The following is an 11,368-nucleotide window of genomic DNA, read 5'->3' as shown; positions in this document are numbered from 1 at the left end:
CCCGGAGAACGCTACCTGCCCGAGTGAAACGGGAGTGACCAGTGGTTCAATGTCTCTATAACATGGGACAGCAGCGTTTGTGTGTGTGTGTGTGTGTGTGTGTGTGTGCGTGCGTGCGTGCGTGCGTGCGTGCGTGCGAGAGAGAACCATATCCTTGAGTTTGTTGTTGCAGGCAGGAGAACTGCTAGGAGATAGATGACGTGGCAAGCCGTGACTATATTTGGACTGAGGAAAAGCGAAAAAGCTCCAGCCAGGGATAAGTTGTTTTTGAGTAAGTATTTTTATACCCACACATTGCAATTCTACAACTAACCACTAGGCCCCTTTGATCCATTAACCCCAGGTCAGACAGTAACACTGGCTGTTGCCAAACATCCATAGATCCACGTAGGCAAAATTTGCTCTGAGCAGCCATGGGGGTGCACTGTCTGAGGCTCTGGGGCACAGCATGATGAAACAAGAAAGTGTTTGTTCCCAAACTTCCCCTGCAGTGTTATCATTTTTAGAAACCTTGCCAGGAGAGAAAAAAGCCTGCCACAAGCCTTTGGGCTGCTTGCGTCTCTTTCTGTCTCTCTTTCTCTCTGTAGTACCTATCCCTTCTACTTACTGCAATTACAGCCTTGGAGCCGAAACTATAATAACAGTATAATGGGATGGGGAGAGAGCTACAATAAAAGCCTCCTTTGACAGATTAACAGTCCCGGGCTTCTGAACTGTAATTAACAATGAGACTGGGAAGAAGAGTAAGAGAGGGAAGGAGGGAGAGAGAGGGAAAGAAAGAGACAGGGTGGGACTGAATAACTGGGCTACTCATTTATTATAACTGAAAATTAAAAGATTGAAATAAATACTAGATATGGGACAAGTGGTCTACATTTATGTAGGACACACTTAGGAGACATGTCACAGTTATGGAAATAACTAGAGGGAAGAAGAATCAGTCAAATATGACAAGCCAAGGAATTAGCATACTCCATCTATCACTTTTTTGCTTTCCAATGGAGACTGGGTAACATGGACAAATCATGGACAGGTTTTAGGCCTGGCTACTGATCAAGTGGTGGTTTTGACATGTTTCAAGAGGATACTTACCTGAGGATAGAAGGGTGGCCTGTGCAAACATTTTTGTGGTGTGGAGAATTTCCGAAAATATATCTGCCAGATTTTTTTTTGTGTGTGTGTGTGTGTGTGTGTGTGTGTGTGTGTGTGTGTGTGTGTGTGTGTGTGTGTGTGTGTGTGTGTGTGTGTGTGTGTGTGTGTGTGTGTGTGTGTGTGTGTGTACACACACACTGAATTGATGAGAGGGAGATATCTACATAATGACACATACCCATCACCCACTGTGTCTCTCATTCTGTCTGTTGCTTTGTCTGTCTGTCTCTCTCTTTCACACACACACACACACCTTGCATTGCACACTGAAGTTAGTGTCCCACAGCTCTGGATGATTTTTTTTCTTGCCAAGGAATGAAAGAGTGGCATCAGACCTTTTTGCTGTAGTGGATCGTTTCCCCCCCTCTGATATCCACATCAGAAGAATCAAGAGGAGGATTAGATGTTTGTTAATGTTCTAAGGATGGGACTGTACCAACGCTTACCCTAAGCTCTACAATATATTTCTACTTTTCTGGAGGAGTTTTATTTTTCGGGAGTACAAATATTTCTTCCATAGAGGATTTAATCATATTCTAACTTTTATGTAGTGTGAAAGAATTTGACTAGCCAAACATGCTGATTGGTTTACGTCTCAACATTTTCTCAAAATGTTTGTAAATTCATAGCCAATGACTATAATTTATTTAACCAGTGAAGTCACCCTTATAGCAGGAATCTATAGCATTCAGTTCCGAGAATAAAAAATAAAATAATACTTATGGGCAGTGATTTTCTTTCATTTGCTCAGAGGTGGCTCTCAGAGAAGAACATGAACAAACATACACTTTCCAAATTATTTGATAGAACTTTGCAATGTACGACATGGGCTGAAGTCTTAAATTTACATTACATGTTTGTCATTTAGCACTCTTAAATTGTAGTTGTATTTCTTTTTCACTATAATTTGGCAGATTTTTTTCGGGTTTTTTACGTGTTAGAAGTTTTTCAAACGTAAATTCTCTGTTAAAGTTTACACTCTGGGAGTTGCTAAAACATTCGCCAGTGCGCATTGGATTCCACACAGGTCCTCAGTGCGCATTGGACTGCACCGGACAGACACAGACTGAAAGATTCCTGAAGATTTCATATGGAGCCGAGTGAGTCCGTTCACCAATCTGACCACCGGACTATGTGGCTCACCCACCTCGCCTTGCTGCTGCTCCGGCTGGCGGTGTCCGCGGAGGGGCTCTCCACCTGCCAATCATTCAGCCTGGATGATCAGAAGTCCAAGCGCATCGAGGCCGTTCGCGGTCAGATCCTCAGCAAGCTCCGCTACCGGAGCCCACCGGAGCCCCCCGCACCGAGCCCACAGCCCGAGACTGTGCCCGCCGAGGTGATGCTGCTCTACAACAGCACTCGGGAGCTGCTGAAGGAGCGTGCGCGCCAGGCCGAGTCCGCGTGCGACCGGGAGAGCAGCGAGGAGGATTATTATGCAAAAGAGGTTCAGCGCATAGACATGCTTCCGCAGCGCACAGACATCAGTAAGTGGACATAGACATGCTTCCGCAGCGCACAGACATCAGTAAGTGGACATAGACATGCTTCCGCAGCGCACAGACATCAGTAAGTGGACATAGACATGCTTCCGCAGCGCACAGACATCAGTAAGTGGACATAGACATGCTTCCGCAGCGCACAGACATCAGTAAGTGGACATAGACATGCTTCCGCAGCGCACAGACATCAGTAAGTGGACATAGACATGCTTCCGCAGCGCACAGACATCAGTAAGTGGACATAGACATGCTTCCGCAGCGCACAGACATCAGTAAGTGGACATAGACATGCTTCCGCAGCGCACAGACATCAGTAAGTGGACATAGACATGCTTCCGCAGCGCACAGACATCAGTAAGTGGACATAGACATGCTTCCGCAGCGCACAGACATCAGTAAGTGGACATAGACATGCTTCCGCAGCGCACAGACATCAGTAAGTGGACATAGACATGCTTCCGCAGCGCACAGACATCAGTAAGTGGACATAGACATGCTTCCGCAGCGCACAGACATCAGTAAGTGGACATAGACATGCTTCCGCAGCGCACAGACATCAGTAAGTGGACATAGACATGCTTCCGCAGCGCACAGACATCAGTAAGTGGACATAGACATGCTTCCGCAGCGCACAGACATCAGTAAGTGGACATAGACATGCTTCCGCAGCGCACAGACATCAGTAAGTGGACATAGACATGCTTCCGCAGCGCACAGACATCAGTAAGTGGACATAGACATGCTTCCGCAGCGCACAGACATCAGTAAGTGGACATAGACATGCTTCCGCAGCGCACAGACATCAGTAAGTGGACATAGACATGCTTCCGCAGCGCACAGACATCAGTAAGTGGACATAGACATGCTTCCGCAGCGCACAGACATCAGTAAGTGGACATAGACATGCTTCCGCAGCGCACAGACATCAGTAAGTGGACATAGACATGCTTCCGCAGCGCACAGACATCAGTAAGTGGACATAGACATGCTTCCGCAGCGCACAGACATCAGTAAGTGGACATAGACATGCTTCCGCAGCGCACAGACATCAGTAAGTGGACATAGACATGCTTCCGCAGCGCACAGACATCAGTAAGTGGACATAGACATGCTTCCGCAGCGCACAGACATCAGTAAGTGGAGCTTTCCACAATCATAATTTCAATATATGTCGCAAATCAATCGTGGTCTCTTTTTATGTCAGTGATTTATAAAAATAAAAAAAAACGTTATACAGCACTATAACGCGTAATGATCTCCAACCACCAATCTGATTACAAAACATCTTTTTTTACAGATACTTTTGAAAAACGACATGATTGCTTCTTGGATTACTTTTACATTCAGAAAGGATGTTCGCGGAAAAAAATACATGATGACATATTTTGTTTTATCAATGACATTCAATTCAGCACTGAAAAAATGCGTTCCACCTGAGTGTCTGACCAAAATGATCCTTTTTGTCTTCTTCTAATGCCTCTTAATTAAGGGGAAAGTAATCCAAAAGTAACGAAGTAATGCGATCGTGGTACTGAGTTTGGGTATTCCAAAAATGACGTTGCCGATTACAATTTTGGACAGGTTGTAACTGTAAAGGATTACATTTAGAAAGTAACCAACTCAACCCTGCCTACCACACTTGCCAAGTTGTCAACCATTTGTCAGATACCTCGATGACTTAGGATATGTGTGTGAGACGCTCAGATAGGCTATACAATATTTAGCATATACTGTAGATTCAAATCAAACTTTATTTGTCACATGCGCCGAATAAAACAAGTGTAGACCTTACCGTGAAATGCTTACTTACAAGCCCTTAACCGACAGTGCAGTTCAAGAAGAGTTTACCAAATATTTACCAATAAACTAAAGTAAAAAAAGAATAAAAAGTAACAATAAAATAACAATAACGAGGGGGTACCGGTACCGAGTCAATGTGCAGGGGTGAAGATTGCATATTTATTAATGAATTGATGTCCAGTTATTAGTATTTCTAATAAGTCGTATATCTCTTACCACTCCCATAGATGCAGTGAACCCTCCAATTCCCAGCCCATATTACAGAGTGGTGGGGTTCGATGTGAGTGGTGTGGACAGGAACTCCAGCACCCTGGTCAAAGCTGAGTTCAGAATCTACAGAGCACCCAACCCCCAGGCCCGCACCTCAGAGCAGAGAGTAGAGATCTATCAGGTACTGACAACATTACACCATCACTTACCTGCACCAGGTAGACCCATCACAATACCATATACCCACTCCAGGCATCACAATACCATATACCCACTCCAGGCATCACAATACCATATACCCACTCCAGGTATCGCAATACCATATACCCACTCCAGGCATCACAATACCATATACCCACTCCAGGTATCGCAATACCATATACCCACTCCAGGCATCACAATACCATATACCCACTCCAGGTATCACAATACCATATACCCACTCCAGGCATCACAATACCATATACCCACTCCAGGCATCGCAATACCATATACCCACTCCAGGCATCACAATACCATATACCCACTCCAGGTATCACAATACCATATACCCACTCCAGGTATCACAATACCATATACCCACTCCAGGCATCACAATACCATATACCCACTCCAGGCATCGCAATACCATATACCCACTCCAGGCATCACAATACCATATACCCACTCCAGGTATCGCAATACCATATACCCACTCCAGGCATCACAATACCATATACCCACTCCAGGCATCACAATACCATATACCCACTCCAGGCATCACAATACCATATACCCACTCCAGGTATCACAATACCATATACCCACTCCAGGTATCACAATACCATATACCCACTCCAGGCATCACAATACCATATACCCACTCCAGGCATCACAATACCATATACCCACTCCAGGTATCACAATACCATATACCCACTCCAGGCATCACAATACCATATACCCACTCCAGGCATCACAATACCATATACCCACTCCAGGTATCACAATACCATATACGCACTCCAGGTATCACAATACCATATACCCACTCCAGGCATCACAATACCATATACCCACTCCAGGTATCACAATACCATATACCCACTCCAGGCATCACAATACCATATACCCACTCCAGGCATCACAATACCATATACGCACTCCAGGTATCACAATACCATATACCCACTCCAGGCATCACAATACCATATACCCACTCCAGGCATCGCAATACCATATACCCACTCCAGGCATCACAATACCATATACCCACTCCAGGCATCACAATACCATATACCCACTCCAGGTATCACAATACCATATACCCACTCCAGGTATCACAATACCATATACCCACTCCAGGTATCACAATACCATATACCCACTCCAGGCATCACAATACCATAGAACTGCAACTGCAATACAGTGGCGTCTGAAATTATTGACACCCTTCATTAAAATGAGCAATAATGATTGTATAAAATAAATAATACAGAGCTATATTGTATGCAAAAATGTTTTGGGGAAATTATATTACTTTATACTAATACTATTGCTCAGAGAAAGAGATTTTGTTTAACAAGTAATCATTTGTTTCTCTCAAAAAGGTAGGGTTTGAAATCATTGACACCGCTCAAATTCTTATAAATGAAGTAGTCAAAAGTTTGGTATTTGATCCTTTATTCCTAGTTTGTGACTCTACAAACGTGTTGGATACATTTGCAGTTCAGTTTGGTTGTGTTTCAGATTATTTTGTGCCCAATAGAAATGAATGGTAAATAATGTAGTGTCATTTTGGAGTCACTTTTATTGTAAACGCTCCCTAGTGCCAGCTGTGTACTGATGTTCAAGACCATATCTACAGAGGGTTAAAAGCTGTCCTCTGGTTCTCTTTGTTTCTCCCTGTATGTCTCTGTCAGGTGATAAAGCCAGAAGAGCCAACAGGCCCCTCGCAGAGATACATCGATTCCAGAACTGTTCGCCCACGGACCAAGGGGGCGTGGCTCTCTGTGGATGTCACAGACACTGTGAAGGACTGGCTGGCTCATAAGGGTACGTTGACAAGCTCTATACCCCTTTATCTACTTAACATTCAAGGTGTCACGTAACAAATGTAACAGATGTTACGTGACACTTTGAATGTTGTTAAGTTAGTGGTCATTGCACACACATTTAGAGCTATACATCTGTTTTCTCCTCTCACCATCTCTCTACCTTTATCCTCTCATCCTCATATCACTCTTTCAGAGAGGAACCTGGGTTTGAAGCTGGGTGTTCACTGTCCGTGCTGCACCTTCGTTCCCTCCACCAACAGCATCGTGTTCAATAAGAGTGAGGAGCTGGAGACACGCTTCGCAGGTCTGCTTGTTGTAAACTTGTTTATGTTAAGTAACAGACACATAACACATGGCTCTTTTATTTTTTATGATTGAGCTTCTCAATTCACTAACACACAGCATTCTGGCTGACCAATGTTCCCATTACAGTATGTCTCCATGAGATCACTCCACACCAACGCTTTCTCTCCCTCCTCCTTCACCCCTCTCCCCCTCTCTTCCTCCTCCTCTTCCCAAGGCCTGGATGATGAGCTGCATCAGCAGCAGGTGTGGAAGCCGGGGGCAGGCATGGCTAAGGGCCAGGTAGAGTTTAGTACCAAGACCCCCCACCTCATCCTCACCCTGCTGCCCAGTGACAGGGTAGACAACCCGGGCAAGAAGACCCGCAAGAGGAGGGCCGCTGCAGACACCACCACCTGCTCCAGGTAGGGGAAACACTGATCCAGAAGCCAAAAACCTACATTGTTATCTACAACCATAGAATATACTTATCAGAGCGTTCTCTTTATTTTGGTCTTTGATATACAGAATCACTACATAGTTGTTCATAGCCACATTATTGATGATCATTGTATTGTTGTTATGAATCTATTGGAGGCTTATAGGGAGTCTGCTAGGCTTGTAGTCCTGAAACTTATTAAGTAGGATATATCCTGTGTGGGTCAGAATGAAAGAGTGTTTTCTGTCCATCTCTCCTACCTGTTGTAGGAATTCAGGCGCGGGCTGCTGTCTGCGATCGCTCTACATCGACTTCCGCCGGGACCTGAACTGGAAGTGGATCCACGAGCCGAAGGGCTACAAGGCCAATTTCTGCTCTGGCAGCTGCCCATACCTCTGGAGCGCTGACAACCACTACAACATGGTTAGTTAACCCCCACCCACTGCAACATGGTTAGTTAACCCCCAACCACTGCAACATGGTTAGTTATCCCTCAACCACTACAACATGGTTAGTTAACCCCCAACCACTACAACATGGTTAGTTAACCCCCAACCACTGCAACATGGTTAGTTAACCCCCACCCACTGCAACATGGTTAGTTAACCCCCAACCACTGCAACATGGTTAGTTAACCCCCAACCACTGCAACATGGTTAGTTAACCCCCAACCACTGCAACATGGTTAGTTATCCCCCAACCACTGCAACATGGTTAGTTAACCCCCAACCACTGCAACATGGTTAGTTATCCCCCAACCACTGCAACATGGTTAGTTAACCCCCAACCACTGCAACATGGTTAGTTAACCCCCAACCACTGCAACATGGTTAGTTAACCCCCAACCACTGCAACATGGTTAGTTAACCCCAACCACTGCAACATGGTTAGTTATCCCCCAACCACTGCAACATGGTTAGTTAACCCCCAACCACTGCAACATGGTTAGTTAACCCCCAACCACTACAACATGGTTAGTTAACCCCCAACCACTGCAACATGGTTAGTTAACCCCCAACCACTGCAACATGGTTAGTTAACCCCCAACCACTGCAACATGGTTAGTTAGCCCCCACCCACTGCAACATGGTTAGTTAACCCCCAACCACTACAACATGGTTAGTTATCCCCCAACCACTACAACATGGTTAGTTATCCCCCAACCACTGCAACATGGTTAGTTAACCCCCACCCACTGCAACATGGTTAGTTATCCCCCACCCACTGCAACATGGTTAGTTAACCCCCAACCACTACAACATGGTTAGTTAACCCCCAACCACTGCAACATGGTTAGTTAACCCCCAACCACTCAAACATGGTTAGTTAACCCCCAACCACTGCAACATGGTTAGTTAACCCCCAACCACTGCAACATGGTTAGTTAACCCCCAACCACTGCAACATGGTTAGTTATCCCCCAACCACTGCAACATGGTTAGTTATCCCCTAACCACTGCAACATGGTTAGTTGATCCCCACCCACTACAACATGGTTAGTTATCCCCCACCCACTGCAACATGGTTAGTTAACCCCCAACCACTGCAACATGGTTAGTTAACCCCCAACCACTGCAACATGGTTAGTTATCCCCCAACCACTGCAACATGGTTAGTTATCCCCTAACCACTGCAACATGGTTAGTTGATCCCCACCCACTACAACATGGTTAGTTATCCCCCACCCACTGCAACATGGTTAGTTAACCCCCAACCACTGCAACATGGTTAGTTAACCCCCAACCACTGCAACATGGTTAGTTAACCCCCGACCACTGCAACATGGTTAGTTAACCCCCACCCACTGCAACATGGTTAGTTAACCCCCACCCACTGCAACATGGTTAGTTAACCCCCAACCACTACAACATGGTTAGTTATCCCCCAACCACTACAACATGGTTAGTTATCCCCCAACCACTGCAACATGGTTAGTTAACCCCCACCCACTGCAACATGGTTAGTTATCCCCCACCCACTGCAACATGGTTAGTTAACCCCCACCCACTGCAACATGGTTAGTTATCCCCCACCCACTACAACATGGTTAGTTGACCCCCACCCACTACAACATGGTTAGTTGACCCCCAACCACTACAACATGGTTAGTTAACCCCCACCCACTGCAACATGGTTAGTTAACCCCCAACCACTGCAGCATGGTTAGTTAACCCCCAACCACTGCAACATGGTTAGTTAACCCCCAACCACTACAACATGGTTAGTTAACCCCCACCCACTGCAACATGGTTAGTTAACCCCCACCCACTGCAACATGGTTAGTTAACCCCCACCCACTGCAACATGGTTAGTTAACCCCCAACCACTGCAACATGGTTAGTTAACCCCCAACCACTACAACATGGTTAGTTAACCCCCAACCACTACAACATGGTTAGTTAACCCCCAACCACTACAACATGGTTAGTTAACCCCCAACCACTACAACATGGTTAGTTAACCCCCACCCACTGCAACATGGTTAGTTAACCCCCAACCACTACAACATGGTTAGTTAACCCCCACCCACTACAACATGGTTAGTTAACCCCCAACCACTACAGTGGCATAAATGTTCTATCACCTCAGTGACAGTCAGGTCTTATGGCTTTATTACCATACACTCACTTTTACAGCATGGCTATACAAGTAGCTGAAATGTCCTGTCATCTCAGCACCCTGCAGTCCGTTGGTTACACGTCCCAGTGCTCCTGCACAACCATATTGTTCAACACAGTAGTAGGGTTAGATGGAAGTACTTAAAGGGTTAGTGCGCCCAAATTGACAAAATGACCAATTAGTTTCTTTACCTTGTAAGCAGTCGTGGATATGTGGTGGTGTGACAGTGTTATATGATGTATTGTTTTAGCTTTTGTTTTATGTGTAATATAAGGGTCTTAATGTGTTTGGACCCCAGGAAGAGTGCTGCTGCCTTGGCAGTAGCTAAAGGGGTATCCATAATAAACCCCCAGGAATACCAAATACAAATATGGACAAGTTATGACAGCAGTCAACGCTTTGGTTTAGTTTCCCTGGTACTGTTTCCACATGCTAACGTTTTAGCATTTGTGGCACAAATCCCATTCAAGTCACGCAACCGTTATCATTTTTCGCTCATAACGTTCAAATCATCTATAAATGACTTTGTTGAGCTTCACAGTCAATTTTAGATACTTTCGGATGGTTTGGATATGATATGCAAAAATTTAAATATCGGTCCCATGACTTGAATGGGATTTGTGCCACAAAAGGAAACAGTGCCAGGGAAACTAAACCAAAGCATGGATCGCTTTCATACCTGGTCCATAGACTGCTTACAAGGTAAGGACACCAATGTGTCATTTTGTAATTTGGTTGAACTCTCTTTAGGTAGTGTTGTTGTGATATTTCATGTTCTCTCTCACACACACACACAGATCCTGCCGCTGTATAACAAGCTGAACCCTGAGGCGTCGGCATCTCCGTGCTGCGTACCTCAGGACCTGGAGCCTCTGACCATCGTTTACTTCATGGGCCGAACGCCCAAGGTAGAGCAGCTCTCCAACATGGTGGTCAGGTCCTGCAAGTGTCGCTGACGCAGGAGCCCAGCGGCGGGAGAGGGGGAAGGAGGAGGAAAAGAGCTGGACAAAACAACTACTTGTAGTCCTCAAGAAAAAAGGACAGACTGACCCTCTCTTTCTATATATTCAACCCTTCATTTCACTTACACATTTTACACAGTCGGAGTCTGGCACAGCTTGTTTTCTTTCAAATCTCACAAGTATGAAACTGAGAAATTGTCTTCAGCTGTGGGTCTTTTCCCCACTTTCATAAGGTCAAAAATACTGTAAATATCTTATTCATTGAATAGCTTTATTAAACTTTATTCACATTTTCAAAATCTGATATTAAAGTGTTTTGATTGGAAATACAATGTGTGCTTGTTGCATACGATTATGTGAACTCTGCCA

The 11,368-nt window shown here is 45.1% G+C and overlaps 1 protein-coding gene across 2 annotated transcripts; it reads left to right on the top strand.

Annotated features, from left to right (window-relative positions):
• On the top strand, positions 1-11,323 carry tgfb5 (transforming growth factor, beta 5). Of its 2 annotated transcripts, XM_029724446.1 has the most exons (8): positions 1-271; positions 1,425-2,636; positions 4,679-4,842; positions 6,563-6,695; positions 6,891-7,001; positions 7,218-7,404; positions 7,688-7,841; positions 10,835-11,323. In XM_029724446.1, exons 2-8 carry the CDS (start codon positions 2,243-2,245, stop codon positions 10,991-10,993), a joined length of 1,302 nt encoding a protein of 433 aa, XP_029580306.1. In that variant the 5' UTR covers positions 1-271; positions 1,425-2,242; the 3' UTR covers positions 10,994-11,323. The 2 variants fall into 2 exon arrangements, with proteins under 2 accessions (XP_029580306.1, XP_029580299.1); XM_029724439.1 differs by lacking the exon at positions 1-271 and having other exon boundaries at positions 1,296-2,636.
• The last annotated feature ends 45 nt before the right edge of the window (positions 11,324-11,368 follow it).

The sequence above is a fragment of the Salmo trutta genome, chromosome 3 (assembly GCF_901001165.1).
Source record: "Salmo trutta chromosome 3, fSalTru1.1, whole genome shotgun sequence".
NCBI lineage: Eukaryota > Metazoa > Chordata > Actinopteri > Salmoniformes > Salmonidae > Salmo > Salmo trutta.
The sequence above is the reverse complement of the archived record's forward strand: the minus strand, read 5'-3'. Positions and strand labels throughout refer to the sequence as shown.

What these genes read in the sequence shown, in the direction of transcription:
- tgfb5 (XM_029724446.1), top strand. Translation starts at nt 2,243, where the DNA reads ATGGAGCCGAGTGAGTCCGTTCACCAATCTGACCACCGGACTATGTGG. An exon ending in TCCGCAGCGCACAGACATCA is followed by an intron (nt 2,637 to 4,678) that starts GTAAGTGGACAT and finishes CCACTCCCATAG; the next exon opens with ATGCAGTGAACCCTCCAATT. An exon ending in GACACCACCACCTGCTCCAG is followed by an intron (nt 7,405 to 7,687) that starts GTAGGGGAAACA and finishes TACCTGTTGTAG; the next exon opens with GAATTCAGGCGCGGGCTGCT.